Source organism: Pecten maximus, chromosome 2 (genome assembly GCF_902652985.1).
Source record: "Pecten maximus chromosome 2, xPecMax1.1, whole genome shotgun sequence".
Lineage (NCBI taxonomy): Eukaryota > Metazoa > Mollusca > Bivalvia > Pectinida > Pectinidae > Pecten > Pecten maximus.
In genome coordinates, this window is record NC_047016.1 from 49,848,756 (window position 1) to 49,873,907 (window position 25,152).

The 25,152-nt window shown below is 34.6% G+C and overlaps 2 protein-coding genes and 2 long non-coding RNA genes across 6 annotated transcripts; 2 read left to right on the forward strand and 2 right to left on the reverse strand.

Moving 5' to 3' along the window:
- Positions 1-3,038: 3,038 nt before the first annotated feature.
- Positions 3,039-3,627, reverse strand: LOC117322361. The gene is made up of 2 exons (XR_004531520.1): positions 3,539-3,627; positions 3,039-3,481 (listed from the first exon to the last, which is right to left on the reverse strand). It is a non-coding gene; the product is annotated as an uncharacterized LOC117322361 (long non-coding RNA).
- A 1,271-nt stretch (positions 3,628-4,898) lies between these two features.
- LOC117322362 lies at positions 4,899-5,605 on the forward strand. Its single transcript, XR_004531521.1, has 2 exons — positions 4,899-5,289; positions 5,329-5,605. It is a non-coding gene; the product is annotated as an uncharacterized LOC117322362 (long non-coding RNA).
- Positions 5,606-8,079: 2,474 nt separating this feature from the next.
- LOC117322363 (juxtaposed with another zinc finger protein 1-like) lies at positions 8,080-17,654 on the reverse strand. Its single transcript, XM_033877226.1, has 6 exons — positions 17,418-17,654; positions 16,757-16,829; positions 16,173-16,276; positions 15,544-15,637; positions 14,122-14,256; positions 8,080-13,499 (listed from the first exon to the last, which is right to left on the reverse strand). The coding sequence occupies exons 1-6, from the start codon at positions 17,521-17,523 to the stop codon at positions 13,001-13,003; spliced, it is 1,011 nt and encodes a 336-aa protein (XP_033733117.1). The 5' UTR covers positions 17,524-17,654; the 3' UTR covers positions 8,080-13,000.
- Positions 17,655-17,704: 50 nt separating this feature from the next.
- Positions 17,705-22,336, forward strand: LOC117322364 (ATP synthase lipid-binding protein, mitochondrial-like). Of its 3 annotated transcripts, none has more exons than XM_033877228.1 (6): positions 17,705-17,787; positions 17,988-18,069; positions 19,012-19,074; positions 19,385-19,477; positions 21,073-21,169; positions 21,633-22,336. In XM_033877228.1, exons 1-6 carry the CDS (start codon positions 17,720-17,722, stop codon positions 21,794-21,796), a joined length of 567 nt encoding a protein of 188 aa, XP_033733119.1. In that variant the 5' UTR covers positions 17,705-17,719; the 3' UTR covers positions 21,797-22,336. The 3 variants fall into 3 exon arrangements, with proteins under 3 accessions (XP_033733119.1, XP_033733120.1, XP_033733121.1); XM_033877229.1 differs by having other exon boundaries at positions 17,767-17,860; XM_033877230.1 differs by lacking the exon at positions 17,705-17,787 and adding an exon at positions 17,792-17,819.
- The last annotated feature ends 2,816 nt before the right edge of the window (positions 22,337-25,152 follow it).

The window sequence follows — 25,152 nt, forward strand, 5'->3', positions numbered from 1 at the left end:
TTAACCAAAGTAAAATGTGTTTTCTTTTGCGATTCATTTTTGTGACTAGCATATAAAAATAAAATTAATGTGAGATTTTGATGTATATCATTATTCAATGCACGTTTAAGGTATTAAGATGTACCGTGTACATATGTATAAATTTTAAATAACAGCCGGAGTCAGGGTGTGTTGGAAAATAATAGCAGTCCGGTACGTCGCAGATAGCATTGCATACGGGAACTTACTTTGTGGTAAGAATCATAAATGTGTTTTTCTGATGTCTAGAAGTATGAATGTTATTTTAGAAATTTTGTGATTTTACGAGGGCGAGTAAAATAAGTGAACAGGCCGAATGGTAACTTGGTCCCCGGTTGGCAGCAACTTATTCCGGTTTTAAATTTATTTGCAAGTATCTATAAACAAAACAATGATATAGCATTAAAGATGGTATATCCGACATCCCATGTGGCTATTCAGGATGTCATAAGATATAATCGGAAATTAGCCATCTACGACATAGATGTCACTTTCCCCTCCTTGGCCAGGGCGACAACAGTTCGGCGTTGGAATAACGGCAGGTGCTTTTCTCTTTACCAATGTGACCACGTTGTATGTTGTGGTAAGGCTATTCATTATGTGAGAACACAGGCACTCGTCTCGTCTGTCAATACACCCAATACATAAGATTATATATTTTATATTGGGTGTGTTGACAGACGAAGCGGGAGCCTGTGTGAGAAAGGGAGCGAGAAATCCATGGGGGTGGATGAAAAATTTCATGTGTAATCCATGGTAAACTTTCGGGTACATATAGTCAAGTCAGGAAATTCCCCAGCTGGAAATTCCTGTAAAAGCCGTCTCGACACGAAACAGCAGGACCTGCGTATCTACAATGGCATGGGTAGTTACACACTGGATTCCACTGAAATAATGGGCGCCACATTTAGGGTCGAAAACCCTTGCACTTCCGGTGCGTGTAGTATCATTACTATATAAATCAAAGTACTGGAAGTACTGGAGAAGGCGTTAGTAAGATATATTGGTTTGGTTTGGTTTGGTTTATTTTGTTTAACGTCCTATTAACAGATGAGGTCATTTAAGGACGGCCTCCCGTGCGTGCGACATGGTTTGGTTTATTTTGTTTAACGTCCTATTAACAGCTAAGGTCATTTAAGGACGGCCTCGCGTGCGACATGTATGCGTGTGGTAAGTGCGTATGTGTGTTTAGGGAGGCTGCATGCGACATGCACGTGTGTGGTGAGTGCGTATGTGTGTTTTGGGAGGCTGCGGTATGTTCGTGTTAAGTCTCCTTGTGATAGGCCGGAACTTTTGCCGATTTATAGTGCTATCTCACTGGAGCATACTGGCAAAGACACCCAGCAGGACACCCCACCCGGTCAAATTATACTGACAACGGGCGAACCAGTCGTCCCACTCCTAATATGCTGAGCGCTAAGCAGGAGCAGCAACTACCATTTTTAAAGACTCTGGTATGTCTCGGCTAGGGGGCAGAACCCAAAGCCTTCCTCACAGCGGCGAACGCTCAACTAAAGGCCAAAAGTGAGGCATTGTCAAGGGAGACATTAGGAAGAAGAAAGGTGTTCAGAAAGAAGAGAAAAAAATAGACATGATCGAAAACAAAGACCTTTTAAAAGGGGCATTTAAAATGAAGCAATTACAGTGCAGATGTCGACATGATTATTGATGAACATTCAAGAATGAATGCTTATTTTTAAATTAAGAACCAAAACTATCAAAGTTACCCGTTTATTGAACACTGGAAATTCAGGGTTTTTTTTTATTTCACCAAGAACTGTCTCCAGGATGTTGCTCAGTTTCCCCCGGACATCTGTCTGATTTCCACTCTGCTCCAGTCACTTGTTACAATGTTTCTAATCAAAGTAATAGCCGAGTCGAAATAAAGGCTAGTTTATTGGTGTATATTATAACATATTTGTGTGTATTATGTGTCAAAATGGCTAACAACAGCAAAATATTAAATACTTTTTGGGGCTTCCAGCTGAACTTAGAACGTAGTTTTAAGGGTCATCTATATAGCAGAATAATGTTGAATTTCAAACACGAATAAATAGCTTAAAAATTGCACAAATATAGTCATGTAATATACCAAAATGTTTGTTTGGACATGTTGTGTCTTAAAATCACAAATAATTTGATGTAGATGCTAACAATTTCTTCTATAGAGTTACTTTGTGGTAAGTTGTAGCATGGAATAATTCTAAGCCACAAAAATAACCAAACCTGAAAAATAGCCCAGATGTCATGCTCACAGGTGTCTATAGCACAGGGTAGGAGCATTTGTTTGACCGGATTTGACTTTATGTAGGTATAAACACATATTTAGTTTTGACCTTGAAATGCAAATGGCGGCTGGGGATGATATTACACAAATATGGCATAAAGGGAGGCATTTCAGCCATTAAAAATGCTCCTATATAATACATTTAAGACATCTGATTATAGTAAGAATGACCATTTTAACACAAATTGTCAAACTGGTGAGTTTTGGGCCTTTTTCAGAAATATATATCTTTTACCCCAAACTCAACGGATGAACATTTTTTCCTAAAAACAGTCTTCCGAACTACTGTCAGCACCAATGTTTATCGAACGTCTTCGTTGTCAAGTCCAATCAAAAGTATTCTACTTTCGTTTCTTAATATATTGTAATTATCTCCCTTACCAGTTTATTGCAATGGCTACAAAGGTCGTTCAAGGTCAATGTTAAGTCCATTATTCGTAGATAATCGATACATGTATTACTTACAAAGTTGTTTCCAATAGTATCAGAGGTTACAGCTATATCACAAATTCCGTACCTTGGTCAGAAATTACAGAAAATTTTATATTTTGTACAATAGTCCGTATTATCTTAAGTCTTCTTATTTTGTATATTATGTCATCACAGCGGTGAGTCCAAAGAAAGAGCAAAATGAACTGAGGAAGGAAATGAAATGGAAATGAAAGTGAGAGGTTGTGACCTCACGTCCCGAAGGTGAGGCATACATGCCTCCATAAAAACTGGCACAAACATCAGATTTTAATTAACATTTTATTATTTAACAACATTTGATATTTTTCAGACGAACATAGCACAATTAGACACATCTTTAAACCACGAGGTGAATCAATTCTTCCATATCAAGGTTTAGTTGATCGCCACCTTCAGTTCAATGTTAAGTGAATCAACACTTTCAGATCAGGATTAGTGAATCAATACCTTCAGATCAATGTGAAGTGGGTCAACACCTTCAGATCAATGTGAAGTGAATCAATACCTTCAGATCAATGTGAAGTGAATCAACACTTTCAGATCAATGTGAAGTGAATCAACACTTTCAGATCAATGTGAAGTGAATCAACACTTTCAGATCAGGGTTAGTGAATCAACACCTTCAGATCAGGGTTAGTGGATCGATACCTTCAGATCAGGGTTAGTGGATCAACACCTTCAGATCAATGTTAAGTGAATCAACACCTTCAGATCAATGTGAAGTGAATCAACACTTTCAGATGAGGGTTAGTGGATCAACACTTTCAGATCAGGATTAGTAAATCAATACCTTCAGATCAATGTGAAGTGGGTCATCACCTTCAGATCAATGTGAAGTGGATCATCACCTTCAGATCAAGGTTAAGTTGATCAACAACTCCAGATCAGGGTTAAGTTGATCGACAACTCCAGATCAGGGTTAAGTTGATCGACAACTTCAGATCAAGGTTAAGTTAACCAATGCCTTCCGGGGAACTTTACATACAAACTTTCACTTCAATAAGCGAACATTTATCAAAATCTTCACATATATTCAACTTATCAAACATTTTGGCATAACTGTAACTAATTTGGCTTCTAAAGGAAATCCTGTTTCTTTGTTCAGCGATTAAAGGGCGGTATGTTTTGAGAACTTTTTACTTCAAATCCAACTACCTTTAAGTTATTTGACAATATTGAAGACAGTGGAAATTAAAAATATGTCTTACATCTGAAATGTAGTGAAAAATAGAAAACTTTCTGAAGAGGAAATGGCTCAAATTCCCAACCTATGATACATAATGTAATACATATATGGGCTGGGAATCTGTGCCAAGAATTACCTTAAACTGGAATTATTTTGTTTTATTAGAACAAATCATTGGAAAAAACAATGAACACATGCAAAATACATAAACAATTTCAGAACAAAATATTAAGAACTGACTAGATCACAATTTCAAAAACACATTTCACAAAAATTATTTGACAATAGTAGACTATTACCTTGCGTCCAGGATATTTACAATAAATTCTCTACCATTGTCTTAAACACTTTTTTTCAAATATTGCCACATTAATGAAATTCTCAACAATTATTCAAAATTATTATGATAAGATGTCCTGTACCTTATACAAGGGAAATAACTCTTATTCAGCTTCAATTGTAGGGGAAAGGCACTGGAAAACAACTTCCTTCAGGTTTTTATTTCGTAAAAACATTAACAGTAACACCATATATTGACCTAATAAAAGGTCAAAAATACCCAGCCTGCACCACTTTATCTGTCTGCAGCCATGTTGAATCTTATTACTGATTTTTGACTAAAAATAGCTCATTTTTCTTTTGAAGTGCTTACATTTGAAAAACTGCATTCAATTTTGTATGTACCTGATTGTTTAAAATTAGTATGCAAGTTTTTAGGCAAGTTAATTGGACTTTAAATAACCACACCAATAACAGAATGGAAACTTCCTACGCTAAATGAAAAAAAAAATTGAATGAGAACTTACAGAACTTTTAACATAGCACCATACTGAGTTGTTATACAAGTGAAAGATATGTATCTTAGCAACAGTATAAACAAAATGTCCCAGAAAAAAATGTTCAAATCAAGCCCCATTGGTATGCAACATTTAGTCATTTTTTTTTTTTTAGATTTCAGGCTGTGGTTGTATATGGAGCAGAAACACAAGTTTTCTATTTCACCCACCATGAATGACAAAAAAAGCGGCTGGAGGCACTTGCAAATGGCACATGAGCAGATTACATTCTTTTTTCTTTCTTTCATAGAATACCTTTCATCCATCACATCCGAGATACTCAGATGAGACGGGATTTTGTTCTGTGCACCTATTCAATGAAATACATATCTATACTTCAATAAAAGGTTAAACATCCCAAATTTAAACTGGATATATAAATTCCATGCCATTGAACATGAGGCATGAGAATTTGTCTTGAAATATATGTAGATTGTATTGCATTATTTTACGACCATTCAACAATTTTCAGTTATTTAGAGCCGATGTAGGTCTATGTTACGTACACAGAACTATGTATTTTATGTTAGGTCTATGTTACGTACACAGAACTATGTATTTTATGTTAGGTCTATGTTACGTACACAGAACTATGTATTTTATGTTAGGTCTATGTTACGTACACAGAACGATGTATTTTATGTTAGGTCTATGTTACGTACACAGAACTATGTATTTTATGTTAGGTCTATGTCACGTACACAGAACTATGTATTTTATGTTAGGTCTATGTTACGTACACAGAACTACTGTTTGTATTTTATGTTAGGTCTATATTACGTACACAGAACTATGTATTTTATGTTAGGTCTATGTAACGTACACAGAACTATGTATTTTATGTTAGGTCTTTGTTACGTACACAGAACGATGTATTTTATGTTAGGTCTATGTTATGTACACAGAACTATGTATTTTATGTTAGGTCTATGTTACGTACACAGAACGATGTATTTTATGTTAGGTCTATGTTACGTACACAGAACTATGTATTTTATGTTAAAGTAAAAATATTAATTGAGCCAAATAGCGTGTGAAATTGCACTTAAAAGTCAATGAGGTCCCAAATAGGGGAATTTTTCATCATGCATTATTATTATTATTTTCTTTTTCAAATCTTGATATTTAGATTATAACTCCTTGACTTGAACATCTTCCAACTTGAGGAATTTCCTACAACCTCAGATCAATTCCAGTTATTATCAGTGGTATAAGTATAACACTTATGTTTAAATTATGACAGTTTGTTCAAGATTGAAATGCTTAACTGGAAAGCAAAGATGAAAAAAATGTATATATCTTGATTTAGAAATAAGTTAAACAGCAAAATGCAAACATCAATTGTTAAACCATCATCATCATCATTATCATCATTTTTAACTATCATCATCATCATCATCATCATTTTAAACTATCATCATCATCATTTATAACTATCAAAATGATCCTCATCGCCAGCATCCTTGTCTTCAATCATCATCAATGTTGTCATCTTCATCATCATCTACACTACTTCAGACATGCATCATTTATAACAAAAAACATGCAAAACAAATTGTAACCTATTGTCATCACAGGCAGACAATGATATTCTGATATTGGTCTAAACCAGTGTAGCATGCAAGATATGTACATATTTAAATGGCAATATAACGGCTCTATGATCTACTGTTAAACTTACAGCAAAGCATGAGTAATCAAGCCACCTTCATTCCTATTAAAGGTTTGTAGTAACAAAGCTAGCAAGGGCTGGATGGGTATCAGGAAAACCAGAATAAACATTGGTTCATATGAAAGAAAACCAGATTAGTGGTGGCTGGATGGTTGGATAACCAGATTAGTGGTGGCTGGGTGGTTGGATAACCAGATTAGTGGTGGCTGGGTGGTTGGATAACCAGATTAGTGGTGGCAAGGTGGTTGGATAACCAGATTAATGGTGGCTGGGTGGTTGGATAACCAGATTAGTGGTGGCTGGGTGGTTGGATAACCAGATTAGTGGTGGCAAGGTGGTTGGATAACCAGATTAGTGGTGGCAAGGTGGTTGGATAACCAGATTAATGGTGGCTGGGTGGTTGGATAACCAGATTAGTGGTGGCTGGGTGGTTGGATAACCAGATTAGTGGTGGCTGGGTGGTTGGATAACCAGATTAGTGGTGGCTGGGTGGTTGGATAACCAGATTAGAGGTGGCTGGGTGGTTGGATAACCAGATTAGTGGTGGCTAGGTGGTTGGATAACCAGATTAGTGGTGGCTGGGTGGTTGGATAACCAGATTAGTGGTGGCTAGGTGGTTGGATAACCAGATTAGTGGTGGCTGGGTGGTTGGATAACCAGATTAGTGGTGGCTAGGTGGTTGGATAACCAGATAAGTGATGGCTAGGTGGTTGGATAACCAGATTAGTGGTGGCTAGGTGGTTGGATAACCATATTAGTGGTGGCTTGGTGGTTGGATAACCAGATTAGTGGTGGCTGGGTGGTTGGATAACCAGATAAGTGGTGGCTGGGTGGTTGGATAACCAGATTAGTGGTGGCTGGGTGGTTGGATAACCAGATTAGTGGTGGCTGGGTGGTTGGATAACCAGATTAGTGGTGGCTGAATAGTGAGACAACCAGATTCATGGGAGCTGAGCACTGGGACAGCCAGTATTTTTTGTTTGTTTGAGTGATTTGGGTTTTTTGTTGGCCTTATAGATTGTTTGTTTTTGTTTAACGTCCTATTAACAGCCAGGGTCATTTAAGGACGTGCCAGGTTTTGGAGGTGGAGGAAAGCCGGAGTACCCGGAGAAAAACCACCGGCCTACAGTCAGTACCTGGCAACTGCCCCATGTAGGTTTCTAACTCGCAACCCAGAGGTGGAGGGCTAGTGATAAAGTGTCGGGACACCTTAACCACTCAGCCACCGCGGCCCCTTAAGACATTGAGACAACCAGATTAGTGGTGACTGGGGAGTGAGACAGACAAATTAGTGGTAACTGGATACTGAAATAATCACACTAGTGGTGGCTGGATTAAACAATGCTCCACTGTATTTTGTTGAGGTCAACATATAATTGTATCAACCCTAGAAACACAAGTTATACCAGGTATATGAGGACAATATCTGAAATTAATACAACTTTTCTATCAATAAGTAACATTGAAAAATTTAAGTTAAAAAACATACTAATTGAAATGACTTCGGCACTATATTTTGATATATGTATATATAAATGGCTACAAACGTTTTAAAACAATATTTACTTATATATAATACAGCTTATAGTACTGTATACATGTTTTTTTTCTTTGACTTTTCTGTTAATTTTATCTGTGTAAGTATTCACCCATATTAAAGTCCATGGTATTATTGGGCACAAAAAATGGAAATATTTAGTCATAATTATAAATTATTGAAAGATTAAGAAAAATAAATAATTCAACAAATTCCTACAAATTGCATCAATTCCCAATATATTGCATCATATTCCATGTTAACTTTCCATCAAATACTGACTTCTATATCAGAAATTTCAAATACAAACTGAAAAGTCAAAAAACAAAAAATCATTGGCTCACATTTCAAATGACACATTTTTTTTTGATTATCATCACTCTTGCTTGAGAGAACAAAGAAAGTCCAAAAAAGTATGATCCTTACGATTGCACATTTAAAGAACGAAGCATCTAAAAACGACTTCGTACAATATTCTGTAACACATTATGCTTTGAATTAACATGGGTAAACAAATATACAACAACACAGCCTTTACCTCACTTCTCCGAGGGGAAAAAATCCAGATCACCTATACATCAACAGCCTCTCCTAGTATCATTGCAACAGGATTTTTGTTCCTATTTTTCCAGCAATAAGCCTGTGGTGTGTCGTCTTCTGATAGACAGTAAAATTTTACAGGTACTGTTTCAGTCTATTCTTACTTATTTATGCACGTAATGTAAATTTCGTAAAAACCCTGTATATCCAGATATCTGATAGAAATCTTGGCAATATTTAACCCTTTCAACCCTAAGAAACTTCATTTGAAATCCAATATGGTCAGTAGGGGTGATAGGGTTAAGGATGTATGCTACCTTACACAATTTACATTGTTAGAGTTATCTCCCTTTAAAAAATCAATCTTTATCCTTATTTCTTGAATTGTGTTTGAGTTATCTGCTCAATAAAAACCCTGAATAATTTGCTTTCCATGTGAGTGATCAAATACTCAATAATGAACAATTTTAAATAATTATTCATAAAAACATTATACATGAGTGTGGAACTCTTCAGGAAGCCTGGAAGGGAGTCTCATATAGTAGCAAGGGAGCATATATACTTAACCCAATCACAGGTTTATTACAGGTAAAATAGGATGAACAACCTCAAGAACATAACTTATAATCTGTTAACAATGCTAGAGTCCATCCAGAAAACATCATTATTACAACTTTATAATTAAGACACTTCTACAATATTATACAATACGTTTTGATTGAGATTCTGATACAATGATATACATTGGAGCATATACGATATAAAACATACATTAATGTTGTAATCATATTAATATTTAACTAAATTTTTCTACATAATCCAATAGTAATAGTAAAAGTGGTAAAGTGGAAAATGATTGTATATAGACACAATGTAAGCAAATATTGAGAACATGAATCTGACAAAGAGTATTATTAATCTTGTACATCCATACACACTAGAAGGACATTTTTTTCAATTTTTAAAAACTTATCAACTTAAAAGAAAAAAATGCTCTGTCGAATACATGCTGAGTGATGAATGAGAGTGATTTGTTAAGATAGAATTATCTAGATGAAATACAGAAATTAGTTATTTGTAAATAATTTTTTTTTTTTTTACCTGTAGATAGAAATATCTGATGCATTATACAAAGATGTATCTCCACAAATGAAATGGTATAGACTAGAAAGAATATACAATGTACATGTACATACAAAGTATAGTGATTTGTCTAGAAATTAAACAGAAAGCCGTATTTCATTCAGAAATCACACAAAAAGAGATTGAATCTTATTTTCAAGAAGTTAGATATTTGAAAAGAAATTATGCAAAGGCGTTTAACAGTTTTTTACTAGATAATATATAGAAAGTGTGATTCTCCTAAGAATTATAATAAAGTGTTTGCTTTACAGAAAATCACATCCTGCAGAGAGCGGAATTCGATCTACATTAACAACTGCTGCACATATATGTAAAATTATTCTGGAACTACTGAATGAGAGCGATGTCCTATTAAAGGGAAGTAACTCCGTAGATGAAAACTAATTGCACAATTTGAGATGAAGAAAGGCAGGACATATTTTTTTTTGTGTAAAGGGCCATAACTCCACAAAACATATAAATAAATTTGCATATTAAACAACTGATTTGCATGCTAATAGTACTAATAAAGTTTCAGTGAGATCTATGTTCGCTCACAAAATAGTCCAGATAAACTTATATCAACAGTAGAACGGAGACACGAACTATCTTGTGTGTAGAGAGAGAGAAAGACAGACAAACAGACAGACAAACAGACACCATTATGCATGAATGTTCCCTCATAATGTTTTTACAGGGATTTAAATGAGTAATTCATTTAAAACAATGGAAAAAACTATTTGTCAAGAAAAACTGCATAACTTCTTCTAATATGTATAACATGATTTAAATATAGCAATCACTTTAGATATAACAGGTTTGCTTTCCTGCCAATAATAATTTACTGGAGTTATGTCTGCCAAAAACTCGAATAATATAAAATATGCTTCATTTAAACTCAAATATGATTAAGAAAAGAACTGTGTAATGAAATAAGGCAAGGATATGGCTGTATACTTTTGGTATTTCTAAATGGAAATACGACATTCACCATATATAAGCCCAGTGATCTTGTTGCAAGACAGTGAAATTCTATTCGATAGCATTGTAAATGATCTGCAAAAGACAGGGTGGGCTTATTGGAGGATAAATATGGTATACAGTGTTACTATAAATAGGTGTTGGGATATGTTGAGTTTACGATAATATCACAAAGACTAAGCAAGTCATGTTAGGTCACGATGATAACCTACATACGACTATAAAACAGCAATAATGATAATATTGGCCAGAAAATACATACACAGTTACACGATTCATGCGAGACAAAAAACTCATGCTTCCTTTTAATTTTCAGTATTTTTCATTCTGAAGTGATAAAAATGAATAAAATGTGAATTTAATGGTACAACAGCAAAAAAAAAAAATTGAAAAAAAAATGAAAAAAAATGAAGTAGCATCAATATATTGCACAATTATGTATAACTTTCTCACGCAAAAAAATACCCGTTTCTTAATTCTTTACTATTTACATGAAGCCAAAGAAAAAAATCTTGGCCAACTATCTTTGCCATCAAGGCGACCATCCATAATCACTGTTTGGGAGGATAACCTCGGAAAAATCTTTTATATCAGTAAAAGGTCCTTGAATAATTATCAATCAAACTTTGACAAAAAGAAAGCATGCATCCGTTTCCTATTACGGTGAATTTACGGGTAAAACAGCCGTCAAATTATCACCAACTTATTAAAATATGGTCATTATGACACGTAACTACATTTGTAATGATAATAAACACTGAAAAACAATTAATTTAACTGATAAAGAAAACAATGACTGATATTTTCAGTAAAAATGTGATTTGATACAATGTAGTTAAATTTTATTGATTTGTGACAGAAAAAAAAACACCTGAATTTTTTTCTTGTTTGAATGATTTCTGCAATGAAGGCACTTTACCAAGAGATATTCCTGACCATTCCAATCATTAAATCAGCTATGTAATTCAAAGCACTGCCTTGTAAAAAAAATCTCTAATCCCGAACATGTAGACAGCACACATCAAGCCTAAGCTAATAAAGAATTCCTATCGATTCTGACTGAACCAAAAACATTCTTCCTTTCAAATAACTTGTCAACATTTTTCCTCCTGAAAGCCAAGACCAAACATTTATGTCTCTGGTAACTCTTTCAATATTGAATGATTTGTGTACATACCCTCAAACGTTTAAGTAGCTTTTGAAAAAACACAACATTGATTTAACAAACATTATTCTCCTTTAAATTTTTCTTGTTTTATGATTTCCACCTCAAAAAGATGGCAAAGTATATTTTTAAATATATAAATATAATAATTTATTCATTAACCAAAAGAAATAAAACTTTTTTCTCCATAATTCCTCCTACCACAGTAATGAGTTTCCCTTCCATAGTGGGGGATTGTTTGAACAGAATTGGCACTAGAAACAAGAATATCTATTTATAGCTATTATGCATGATTTAAATTTGATTATTCACATCACAAACATATTAATACACTTATATATATATATATATATATATATACATAGTAAGGCACTACATCAACCAATCAGAGAGCTCCAGGGCCTAACACAATCATACCCAGCATTCATGTGCCCCATACATTACACCTTTAACATGGCCAGCCAGTATCAGGTCGGTATCGATACAAAGTCATGCCCCTAACCTCTGTACCCGATCACAATAAGAAAAGACAACTCCATTATATAATTATCATATTTATGGTAATCGTTTTACAATTATCTCCCCTTCAAACTTCCAATTTGCTATCTCCATTTTAATTCATATAAAATTCTTTTAAATCATATTTTATGTGAAAATATATGGACAATGACAGATTTGGCAGGTTGAATTATAAGGAAAATGTTCTGGTGATTTTTTTGTGTTTTGTGTTCATGATCAATGCAAATTTTCAAAGAAGAATTCTCTGAAAACTCTTCAAAATCTAACAATTATTTTTTTTTATATGATAAAATAATAAGTATACCATCATAATATATCAGACCATCAGAAGCATGTCTTTTCGTACGGAAACACATCAAAGGGAGGTAATCAGGTAGAATAATTTTTATCACACTTGCTGGATTTCATCTTAATTAATATTTTAGGCCTTGGAGCTACATTCTGGAAAATTTTCACCCTGTTAAACACTCGTCTTTCATCTGTGTAAATCCATGTCTTAATCTCGACCATGTTCAATACCAAAACTAATAAGCCGCAAATCAATATTTCATATTAATGAGAAGGGTGAAATTTTCCCAGTAGAAAAAATAAATGGAAGGTCACAATGGTACAATATAATACAAGAGCGCATGCTACAGAGGGGGCTGTTTGAAGTCACGGAATGTACTAAAAGTCGACAGCAATCTCCGGAGACATCACCATAGGAACATCGTCATCTTGAATAAGAAATGGAGAAAACTCCATCGACTCTGAAGAATGTTTGTTCTTTTTTGTTGTTAATGGGTTTGTGTTGAGACAAGATTGCTGAAATGAAAGTCCACCTTTGATTATTTTTTGCATCGGTACTTTTCTAATTGCTATGGGTGACGGCAGTTCTGTTGGTGTCATGTTGTCCACGGAAAACGAGGAATCACACGATGTATCGAAAGACTCGGACAATATGGCACTGGCACTGCACTCGTTGTTTGATTTATCTAAATGTTTGGCTAGTGCCTTCTGGGACGACAGAAACACTGAACTTGACGTTGCTAGGTGAATCGGCTTTAACGCCATGACATCTGAAGGCGTATGCTGGTTTAGCATGTGATTGCGGAGACCGTTTGTTGTCTTGTAGTTTTTGCTACAATACCTACAGTTGTAGATTGTGGTCCCTTTCCTGATTTGGCTGCAAACAGACAAAATTAAATCAAGAATCTTATCTCTAAAATGTCCCAGTTTAACAAAACGATCCGCACACTTTTAGATATCTTATTTTTGTTATATTTCCAGTTTTTTAAATATTCATTTAATCAGATACTTTATTAAAACTTCAGAGTCAGTACAATTTATATATTGTTATAATATATCTTTAAAAAATATATTAAAGAGTTATCCATTCAATAAAAGCTTATCTACAGTAAACAATATTTTGATGGTTAAAATAACAATTTTGAAGCAGAAATTGCAAAATTATGAAATAGACCATAACTTTCTCAATATTAAAATATAATCCATGATTTTGAGGTATAGTATTCATTTTATTTTCATATTCAGATGTATTTAAAACCATTTCCAATATTCTGATAAGTCCCAATACTACGAGATATGATGGGTACTTGAAATTTGAGCAAGTCTGGTAGGAAAAGTATGGGTATCAAATATCCTGAGTCTTAAATTTAGCTTTATTCCCAGGCTCTCAAATATCCCGAGTCCCAAAAGTCATTGTTATTCCTGTTGGTTCTCAAATATCGCAAATCCAATATTCCTATAAAACACTTTCTTACAGACCTGTGTAGTTATATTTTTACCTGATTTCTTTCTTGTGAGCGTGGTGAGCGTGATATTTCATGCCATTGATGTTTTTGTATCGTTTGGTACAGCCAGGGACTGGACAGGCCAGTGGTTTCTCCGGGTCTCCCGGACTCTCACGGCCATTCAACATACTGGAGGTCAGAGTTCAAACAATCATGTACATATAAATAGACTTTACACTTTTATCATATTGAAGGTCAGAGTTCAAACAATCATGTACATATACCCCGGTAAATAGATTTTATACTAATTTATCATATTGAAGGCTAGAGTTCAAACAATCATGTACATATAAATAGACTTTATACTTTTATCATATTGAAGGTCAGAGTTCAAACAATGATATACCCCGGTAAATAGATTTTACACCAATTTATCATATTGAAGGTCAGAGTTCAAATAATCATGTACATATACCCCGGTAAATAGATTTTATACTAATTTATCATATTGAAGGTCAGAGTTCAAACAATCATGTACATACAAATACATTTTTTACGATTCATAATTATATATATCACTTGTGTCCCAATATTAAAGCAGGATGTTTTGATTACAAATATTACATCATGTTTTTATGTTAAAACCTTGGTTAATACTACAACTGTCAACAAATTATTTTCTTAATTAATATTCAATTCATCTAACTAAACTTCTTTTTAAATGTGTATATGTTAGGAAAGCCTTGATGTTTGTCAAATGTATTTAAGATAAGAGAAGTCTAACTAAGTTGTAAGAACTTGTGCCTAATCCTGTTTGTCATTTATTTTAAAGGCAATAAAAATATGTTAAACCAAGGATGTTAAGCTGCAAGAAATCTCCTACCTAAAAATGTATTTCTAGATACAAAGCAGAGGTTAATCTAGTCGGAGTTTACTACCAGTAATAAGGTAGTATTCCCCACTGATGGTGTTTTCCCCTTTGAACAAAAACAAATTCCCCACCAAGAAAAACTCACATAAAACGGGAAAAAGTCTCCAAATCAGAGGAAACCCCCCAAATTTTTATGAAATATATAAGAATAATAGCAAAGAATAGCCATAAAATGTTAAAATTTACAGAATAATTCAAGACTCTGCGGCCATTCATTTCCCCTATATTTGATAATGGGTAGTATTCCCCAAATACTGGATTAACGCCTGCAAAGTGCTGGTAGGTGGTATTTGAGCAATTCTGTGTGGCAAAAAAACTTTCAGTAATTAATTTTTCATACATTGTGGGGAAAAAAATTACACCATAGCAATAAATGCCACAACAGCAGAAAACTGATATAGAAATATTTCAGGAGTTATCTTGAAAACTATTTTTAAAATATGCTCTGAAATGTATTGGACAGGAAGCTGAATGGACAGGCAGACGTAGGGACATGATCCTTAACAGTTATGTCCTCCAGCTGTGGTGAAAAAAACTGTTTTTACCTGAGAATGAGTTCAGCGGAGAATTCCTGTGTGGTTAAGGGAGCATCACTGTCCTCCTCATCACTGTTAGAATCATATTCATCAAATTCACTACCTATAAACAAAAGGATTCCATATTATTTCTAAAACTGTGAAATGTTTACAATTAAGAGTTTATTCTTTCTAAAACAGTATTGCATTGCTAACAGTGGCCTGAACAGTGAAAATCACTCAAGATCGCATAATTTGCATGCTTTCATGATTTCATCGCATTTAGGAGGGAGATTCATGATTTTGGACTTGAAATCAATACATGAATTTTATGAAAATTATAAGTTTTTAGAAAGGAAATGTATAAATCTTTTTTCTAGAGCCTTGAAATTTTGCAAAACCTCCTCTCACCTAAATTCCAAGAAATTTGCAAGTATTGAGATGCTCCAATTAAGTCAAACCTGGTACTAGTAATTATGAGTAAGCAATTGATCAAGTAATGTCATTTTTTTTTAGTGATTTGGGTTTTTTCTTGGCCTTACAGAATACTCCCAGACCCACAAATTCAAATTTACAGGCTTTAAAATATATGCTGCATCAATAGATGACACCAGGACTGGCAATAGACCTTAGAAATAATTTCCTGTCATTATACGAACCAGATGGGGTAACACTCCTCAGCGTGGGAACTGGAGACTGGTAGAACTCTCTTTGTTTCCTGTGCAGTTCCAGCTGTGCCCGCCTTCCTTCATCAGTGAAACATCTACAAAGGGAGATCATTTTGGCTTCTGAGACTGAGACTGAGAAGTTTACGAAGTATAAGTAAAGTAACAAATTTAAACTTTCTATGAATGTTTTCTATAATATCATCTGATTTGGGTATAAAGTCTTTTTTATGAAATTTATTGTCAATAACATATAATTCAGGGACTATTTTAATCAGGTTACAATGATTATGGTTTATAAACTTTTCTGGTTTCAAGTGATTTTTTAGAAACAATATTTCATTTTGTATTTCTGTCATACATGTACAATCTGAAATATCTTGTAAAGTTTTCTGAATATTCAAATAAATCCAGGCAATTATTTTCCATACATTTATAGAATATTTATATATCAATCACAGCTATAAACTGCATTAATTATAAATTATACACAACTTCACCATGTATACATTTGCCTATATATAAAATGTATGAATCATATAAATTCATAACGATCATCACCGCTCAGATAGTTATACCGTAGGATGTAGCTAAGGGCCAGTGAAGTTGGTTGTCGAGTTTCCTGCTTTTCGAGAACTTGTGGGTCAGAGTCTGCAAAGATTTCAACAAATTTAAACATGTCATTAACTTTTTTTAAATGTTCAATATTGTTTTAAAATTGTCTCAATTTTTTCCTATAGTTTATAAAATTACTGCAAGAAAACTTATTCCGACGATTTGATATATAATCAATATGTTAATTATCAACATGCATTATCTGACAACACATCATTATTTAGAGCATCGTGTTTTATTTACAATAAAAGTTCTGAACATTATTGATAAAAATATTTAATATGTATTTTACATCTTCATCACCAATATAACATCATCTCAGGATTAAACACCATTTTTGTTTTGGTTTATTAATTATGAACATTTCTTTGAAAGGATCTATTGATTTCGATTTTGTCATTTATTTACAATTCACATCACTCAGAGATCACAAACACAACAATTATAGTCATCTCTGTTTATATAGAGTCTGAAAGTGCACCGAATGACCTCCGGATGCCGTTTGGGGAATCCCCTTTAATCGAAGTGCGCGAGCAGATTGTAAACAACCTGTGGAAAAACAGACATAAAACGCCAAATTCAGATTCAACCGACACGATCGTGTAGTCAGTAGATAGACTATACCGATATGTGTGTCTTCTATATGTTGTATTAAGTCCCCGAGGGTGTCAAACTGCAGCCCACATCCCTGAAATCTGCAGTTGTTGAGTAGAAAGACAGCCATTTGCATTCTCAATCGTACTTCATTAGCATAAATTCCGCGAAATGTGACATCATACGGACATAACCGAGTTCATTTTTTTCGGAAAATATTAAATGTAATATTTTAGAAAGAGATGAACTAATTCTTATTATGCAAAATTGTAAAAACATACAACACAAGTGACAACTTTTGTAAAGATGTTGGGAATAAATTTTGCGAATAAATGCCTGCTGGGTTGCACTTCCTTTTTTATGGCGCATGCGCACGACTGTCCTCTAGCCGGCATAAACGGTAAGGGTTTGGTGACATTGAATTTTGCGAAAGTAATCCATTGTACTTCTACTGTTTAAATCTAACATCGAAGGTAGCAAATGTGTAGTTAGACAAAATAAGCGTTTTTCTAATTTTCTTACAATCTATTTTTCGTATGATGACGTTTTTTATTGCATTTGAGAACTTGTATCTAATGACAGTTGACCGGTGTTTTGCAGAACGGTGTTGAAAAGAGCTAAACCGCAAGAGAACAAGATGTTTTCCTGCTCAAGAATCGCCACACCAACTGTCAGATGCGTGGTACGTATGAATATATGACTTATGCTTTGTGAAAACGTTATTTTATCTGTGCATTATAATTTATATTTGATAGTTTTTACTAGTCAAGTCCGTACTCGTCTGAAGGTCATAACAGAAAATTTGATGGAGTTTTGTCGTTTAAATGGTCATTTCCAATTAAAATGCACGTAACAACTATTTTATTTTAAACTTTACTGATCCTAGACCACTAATATTTATAATTGTCAAGATTTTGATACATTTTTAGCCTTGTGACAACCTGTTGTAAAATTTTGTCCAAGCCGGGTGCAGTCAATGTCAATTGGTGACCTTTGAACTAAATCCATTAAATGCGGTGTTAGTTCACATTTATTATCCAAACAACAGTATATTAACTTGATGTAACTATAAAACTATAACTTGCGACAAAAAAATAAGCAACGACTTGATCTGTTGTGTTGACTTACACTATCAAGACAACTTGCCACCGGTTGCCACTGCTGTTCAACTGTGTAATTGATATAGAAAAGTATTCTATATATTATATAAGTTTAAAACATCCTCTTGTGTCGGAGGATAAAGCTCAAACTTTGTTTTAATTATTACATGTATTCATTGTGGTTTCCAACTTATTCTTGGTTGCTGCATACCCATACTTGCCATTATCAGGAATGCAGATCTGGAGTAGTTCCAGTAATCTGTTATAAGGTGAAATGTATTTGTCTTGTCCTTCATATTGTATACTATAATATTGATCAGCGAGTCCAACTTGAAAACCAAATGCACTCGCATAAAATACTGCCCTGGAAATGAGTGTCATTAGGAATATACTGCATGGAAATTAAGAAGAAATTTCCAGAAATTTTGCGAGTGGCATCAAAATTTTATAAGAAGAGGATTCAGGATTTGCACGTGTATATTTATCACTTATAACATTAGTCTATATCTGATTTATATTTTCAGGTTGCAAACAGCAGCCGCGCTTGGGCTAGACCGATGAGCAGTGTAGTATCACAGAAACAAGAGGTTTGTAGTTAAAGATGCTACTCCCATACCCTCCAGAAAATTTAGAGCCCCAGTTAGTTATTTTTAACAATACAATTTACAGTTAAATAATAAACATGTAAAAGTGTTTGGTGTACATGTTATGTTATTCAGACAGAGGATCACATTTTACCAATCATAACTATCATAAACTGAGGAGAGATATCTTGAAATACTTTAAAAGCTTCACATTACAAAGTTCATAACAAATTGCATAAATCTATTAACTCTATTTGACTAGCGTATTACAATACTTTTGAAGTTGGGATTTAGTGTGAGGAATCTTTTGCAGGTTTCACAACAGCGACCAGCAGGTAACATTGCTGCATGGAATGGTCTCAATGGAGTAAACTGGGCTCCATCCACCCCTAGTGTATTAAATCAGGTAAACTTGATTGATATATTAGCTCATTTCACATACTGATATGGTTTGAAAAGTTGTGCTGGAAACCAGTTGTTTGATAATAAATGGCAATGGTAATGTTACTTAAGAGAACAGGATTAAACAGAAAATGACCACTCCATTTTCACATTCAATGCCAATTATGTAAATGATTGTCCCTTCTATTATGCATCTGATTTTATGGGCGGTAGGGGTAGTGATTGTGTGCCCCGTCTTCTGAATCAATGAAATATCTTCTTCCCACTTAACTGCAAAAACATTAATATGTATTTGCCAGACAAGCCTGTCGCGAATTGAAAACTCTGCTATGGCTGCACTTGTTGACCACAGCTAGAGAATACCTCCCATACAACTTACAGGTGCAATTTGTACCAAGAGGACAAATATGTTTGCTCCAAATTCTTGAGAAGCCTGACAACAGACTTCGATCATATTATTTACACATTGTTGCAAAGGAGCGGGGCATGGTGATCTTGGACATTTGCTCTTAGTTTTTACATGGTAAAAATAAAACTAGAAACGGTCCTTAGCTTTTGGTTTATTTTCACTTTGGCTTCTTTAAAACCTTGGAAGAATATTCTAGTATTGGTTATTCTGAAGAATCTCCTGATTGTCTCGTGTTACCATTGCCCAAAACATTGACAGGTGATAAACAGAATTTTGTATAAATTAACCTGCAACATTTTCAATGATTGAAAAAGTTGTGGAATTTACTAAAAAAAATTATGTACAACACCAATTGTTTGCCAGTCGACGGAGTTATTGTCTTCCATTCAAATGACCGGTTCTAATAATTTATTATCTGTGACTGGGAGAGGGGGGTGGGTTATCTTAGGATATGGGTAATATTAACATTATGAAATTAAGGGGAAATGAAGGGCCTTAGTGTCTTGAAGTATTCTTTAAACTTTAAACATTTCACAGATATTCTTTGCTATAATTCTTACACATTTCATCAGAATTTGGAGGGTTTCCTGTTTCTTGGAGAATTTCCACCTGTTTTATGGGATTATCTCTTGATGGGAAATTTTTTATTCAAATGGAAAAACATCATCAATGGGGAATACTACCTAATTTCTGTTGTAAAATCACTCTATTAAACTCTGGGGACTTAAAATCTAAACCTTAAAGATATCTTGTGCAACTTGCAGTTTGCTTGTATCATTTGAAGGTCAACGGTCCAAAAAGTGCAAAATGTTTCCAATAATTACTTGTTGTGGTGATAACTTTCAAACCACAATGAAAGCTTAATGAAAATTGTTCTTTACCTTTTTCATCCACTGACGAAGTGCAATGCTGTTGTCAACATCTGTACCTGAACAAAGAACTTTTTCTGGGTGCTTTCAAGCAAAATTCTCAAAATTTGAAGTTTTATACTCCAGAATTGTTTTTCCAGTTATCAATTTTCTTCCCAAAATAAGACAAAAAAGGCCCCATCCGAAACCAGTGAGAAAAAGCCTCATTGTTCATCAGTCTTTATTAAAGTCATCTTTGATGGCATGTTTACTATATGCTGTTTGTAGATTATCTTTGTTTGAAAAAAATCCATTCATATTCGTTTCATCATGGTATTACAGATCCGATCACTTCAAACTAGTGCTACAAGAAAAGATATTGACACAGCTGCTAAATATATCGGAGCTGGAGCAGCCACTGCTGGATGTGCAGGATCAGGCAAGTTTCCCCAACAAATTTGCTGCAGTGTTCTGAATAGACAAAATTGTAGTTTGATATATATAAAAAATCCCTTTCTGTTCATATTTGATCATTTGAGAAATAGTGACTATAGACAAGTTATAATTTGGTGATTGCCAGCACTTACCCGGTCATGATCACAGAGCATTGTTTCTTACAAACCATGTTTTGCATAGAATGTCATTTGTAATGCAGCATTGCCATTGATTAATACCAGTTACTCTCAATATTGATGTTCAACTCGTTTTGTTGCACCTACAGACTTTATATGGAATACCAGTTTGGTCTCAAGTCTTTGTGCAAGTTATTTTTGAAAGTTTTAGGTTCTGAAAAAAAGTGTTAGCTTTTGGCTTTAAAAATATGTGTTGTGCTGACCATAATAGTTAAATATTTCATGTGGTTTTACATTTGACCCTTTTAACATCTCTGTTTACCTTTTCAGGAGCTGGTATTGGAACAGTGTTTGGAAGTTTAATCATCGGGTTTGCAAGGAACCCTTCACTGAAGGGTGATCTCTTCACCTATGCCCTGCTGGGATTCGCTCTGTCTGAAGCTATGGGTCTCTTCTGCTTGATGATGGGTTTCCTACTTCTGTTTGCATTTTAAGTTGTGGAGAAAAACTGACAGAGTGTTTGTTTGTAGACTGATGTAAATGTACTACCAGATCAACAAGTGTGATTGTGAGTCATCTTCAGGGCCTGTATGTCAAAGCTCACATCAATCAAGACCAAACCACATAGTGGTACCATGAAGTTCTTTTATATAAAAAAAAATGATTTTTAAAAAAGTGTAAAAGCTGACGGTCAACAAATAACAAAGAACTGTAAAAATGACTTTCTGGATGAGCTGTTGTGTCCTTGATTGAAGTTGTACAGAAGATAATATTGAATGCAGACTGTGTTTTTTATATGCAGTTTAAATAAATATTATCTAGTATAGGAAGGTCTGGATTTAGCGGTGTTTTTTTGTGAGAGGAAGTGGGTATAACATTTAATCCCTAGTATAGTGCTAAACATGTTTTGACCAGTTGACAGATCATATAAAAATAATGTTAAAACAAGTCTTTCCTTGTTTTCTTTTGAAATTGTTGGGATGATGGCATAAATTATATATATTTAACACTGATAAACGTTGGGAATGCATGATTAATTTCGTTTTGGTTATTTTTGCCCATTTGATCATAACCGATTCAGTAGATACTGGGTGACAATTTCCAGCGTTGGAATGTACTCATGTGGAACCTACCATTCTAACTATGTCAAGGTCGCATGTATTGAAAACAATAATGACTCTGAAATGCTGAAACTAGAAAAAGAGTTGTGTTGACACTGACTGCAACTAATTCAATCTTGATGGTGCCCAGTAGTGTAGTACTAAATATTTACCTGTGTTAACATTTCAAGTGATCATGGACAGGGGTCCACATCATCGGATTGCTTTTTATCTGCTTCTCTATTCAATAGAATATCGACACATAATGTGACGTGTATGAGCAGATTTTTAAATGCGAGCCATGAAGAAATTTAGTTTTAATAATGAACTGCTTTTGCTGGTATTAACTTTGAAGAAGTATAATTAGTAAACCAATGTGTTTGCCTAGTAAATTACACTGTGAATGCACGTGTACATATAATACCAAGTCTTGCCAGTGAAATTTTGCATTGTTAGGCATGCAAGTTTCAACATTAAGGAATTAAGCAGATATTGACCAGATTTAGCTTGCAAATTGATTGCAGTTGGTTGTACTTGATATATTTATATAAATATACAATATTTTAAGGGATATAGTTCTTTCCTGAAATAGAAAGATGGACATGGTGTCACAAAAAGGACAATTAACCTGAATTTGTCGTCTCATATTTGATAAAAATAAACAACACAGAAACACTCATATAAAACAAAAAGCACAGCAAAATTTGGTGGTCCTATTTGTTTGTCAGTTTGACACAATTTAAAAGCTGACAAAACAGAAAATGAAATAACGAGGCCCAATGGACCTGTATCGCTCATCTGCATCTAATGCAATTTGGAAGTAGATGTAGGTCATGAATTGTGGATGCTAATATAAGCCAATAACCACTTCATTAGCTAGCCTGACATTTCATATTGGACTCGTGTTCCTTGTGACAAGACCTTCCCATTGGTACTACATTTGTGGACCCACTGACAATTGGTTTGCTTCAAAAAAAAAATTCCTAATTTCAACCCACTTTGGGAGCTATATTGTCTTGACAAGTCTTGGACTTCATCCCATTTTAGTAACCAAAATAGAAACTCAAAACACGCAAATATATATTTGCCACATTTGCTGTACTATCCCGTCTGGAAATAGAGGATTATTAACCAAGATCCACAAACTTAATAATTGGCCTGTAACATGCTTGGATGCAAATCTGCAAGCAACTTCTCAATAACCAAGGGAGCTGATAATTTGCCTGCAGCATTCTGAGAATAATGACCAACTTCCAAAGGTCACAGGTGTTGAAATGGATAACCTTGACCTTCATTCAAGGTCACAAGGACGAATATGCTAAAAAATTTAAAATGACTTATCATTAAGCAAGAGGCCCAAATACCTGATATTTGGCCTGTAGCATGCTTGGGTGAAGCGCTATCGAGATTGTTCAAATGAATTACCTTGACCTTCAAGGTCAGGGATCAAATATGCTAAAATCTTCTCTTCAATGAGCAAGAGGCTGGGAGACCCGATATTTGGCCTTTAGAATATTGGTGTATGTTGAAATGAATTACTTGAACCTTCATTCAAGGTCAAATATGCTCAAGTCTTTAAATGGCTTCATCATTAAGCAAGAGGTCCAGTTGCCCGATATTGGGCTTGTATAACGTACTATGCTAGGATAAAGGACATTGCCCTCAAATTCAACTTTGCTGGAATCAAATCTGCCAAAATATATCATAACTCGGGGGACCGTTAAGGCCAATGGGCCTCATGTTTCTCGGTAACGAGGGGAGCGGGAGATCTATTGTACGTGGGGATGAGGGACTACAAATTGATTCGGATGAATAAACTATAATTTAATTATGTGGTAACCAGCTATGCAACCACATAAAAGACCTAGATCAACTTCAAAGTTGTGTTGGAAGCAGGTGATTGATACAATAACAGATTAATTACCTCTTGCTCTCATCAGGGGGGGGGGGGGGGGGGCTATATTTCTCCTGTCCGTCCGTCTTGTAAAACTTTTTGGCATTCTAGTGGCTTCATTTCTTGAGGAATCTCTATGACAAGTGTGATGAGTTCCAAGGATTTAGGGCCAAGGGTGCAGTTACTATTTTTAGTAGGGGCATATATTGCATGCTGCGTAGCTAGGGCCTTAGCAACAACACAACTTCCGGTAATAACATCCGGTAGGAAAACTGGCAAATTCAAATTTGATTGACAGTTTGCAAATTGAATCGGAAAAACAAATTTAATCAGAAAACAAACAAATTAGATTTTCTTGCATAACATGGTATACATATTCAGATTCCTCACAAAAAAATATGTTACCATAACAAAATCTATGTCAGATAAGTTTTTGTTAAACATGATTTTGAGGAAATTCTCTCTGAAGTGAAGGCTGCCAAAAATTTGTATAACCCTCCATTTTCCCAAGTTGTCTCCCTTTTATACCCCGTCCCCGGCCTTTAAGCAAAACCCATTATGCTTTTTTCAGTCATTCTTGAACAAACCTGGTAGCCCTTCTCACCAGCATGATACATATGTAAAATACAGGTGCGGATCCAGGAATTTGAAAAAAAGGGGGTGGGGGGCGGGTCCAGTAATTTAGTGGTAATGCGACCACCATAGGCACGAGCCGAAATTGTTAGCTCACCTGGTCCAAAGGAGCTTATGCCATACCGTGGCGTCCATCGTCCGTCCGTCAACAATTGACTTATTTGACTTCTTCATAACCGCTGATCGGAATTTGAATAAATTTGGTCAGAAGCATCCCTATGAG

Excerpts from the sequence above, each read along its gene's own strand:
- LOC117322363 (XM_033877226.1), bottom strand. The coding sequence starts at position 17,523 with ATGCAAATGGCTGTCTTTCTACTCAACAACTGCAGATTTCAGGGATGT. Across the intron at positions 16,830-17,417 it reads TATAGAAGACACACATATCG|ACTCTGACCCACAAGTTCTC; the intron begins GTATAGTCTATC and ends AAATCTTTGCAG. Across the intron at positions 14,257-15,543 it reads TCCGCTGAACTCATTCTCAG|TATGTTGAATGGCCGTGAGA; the intron begins GTAAAAACAGTT and ends TCTGACCTCCAG.
- LOC117322364 (XM_033877228.1), top strand. The coding sequence starts at position 17,720 with ATGCCTGCTGGGTTGCACTTCCTTTTTTATGGCGCATGCGCACGACTG. Across the intron at positions 19,075-19,384 it reads TAGTATCACAGAAACAAGAG|GTTTCACAACAGCGACCAGC; the intron begins GTTTGTAGTTAA and ends AATCTTTTGCAG. Across the intron at positions 19,478-21,072 it reads CCCCTAGTGTATTAAATCAG|ATCCGATCACTTCAAACTAG; the intron begins GTAAACTTGATT and ends ATGGTATTACAG.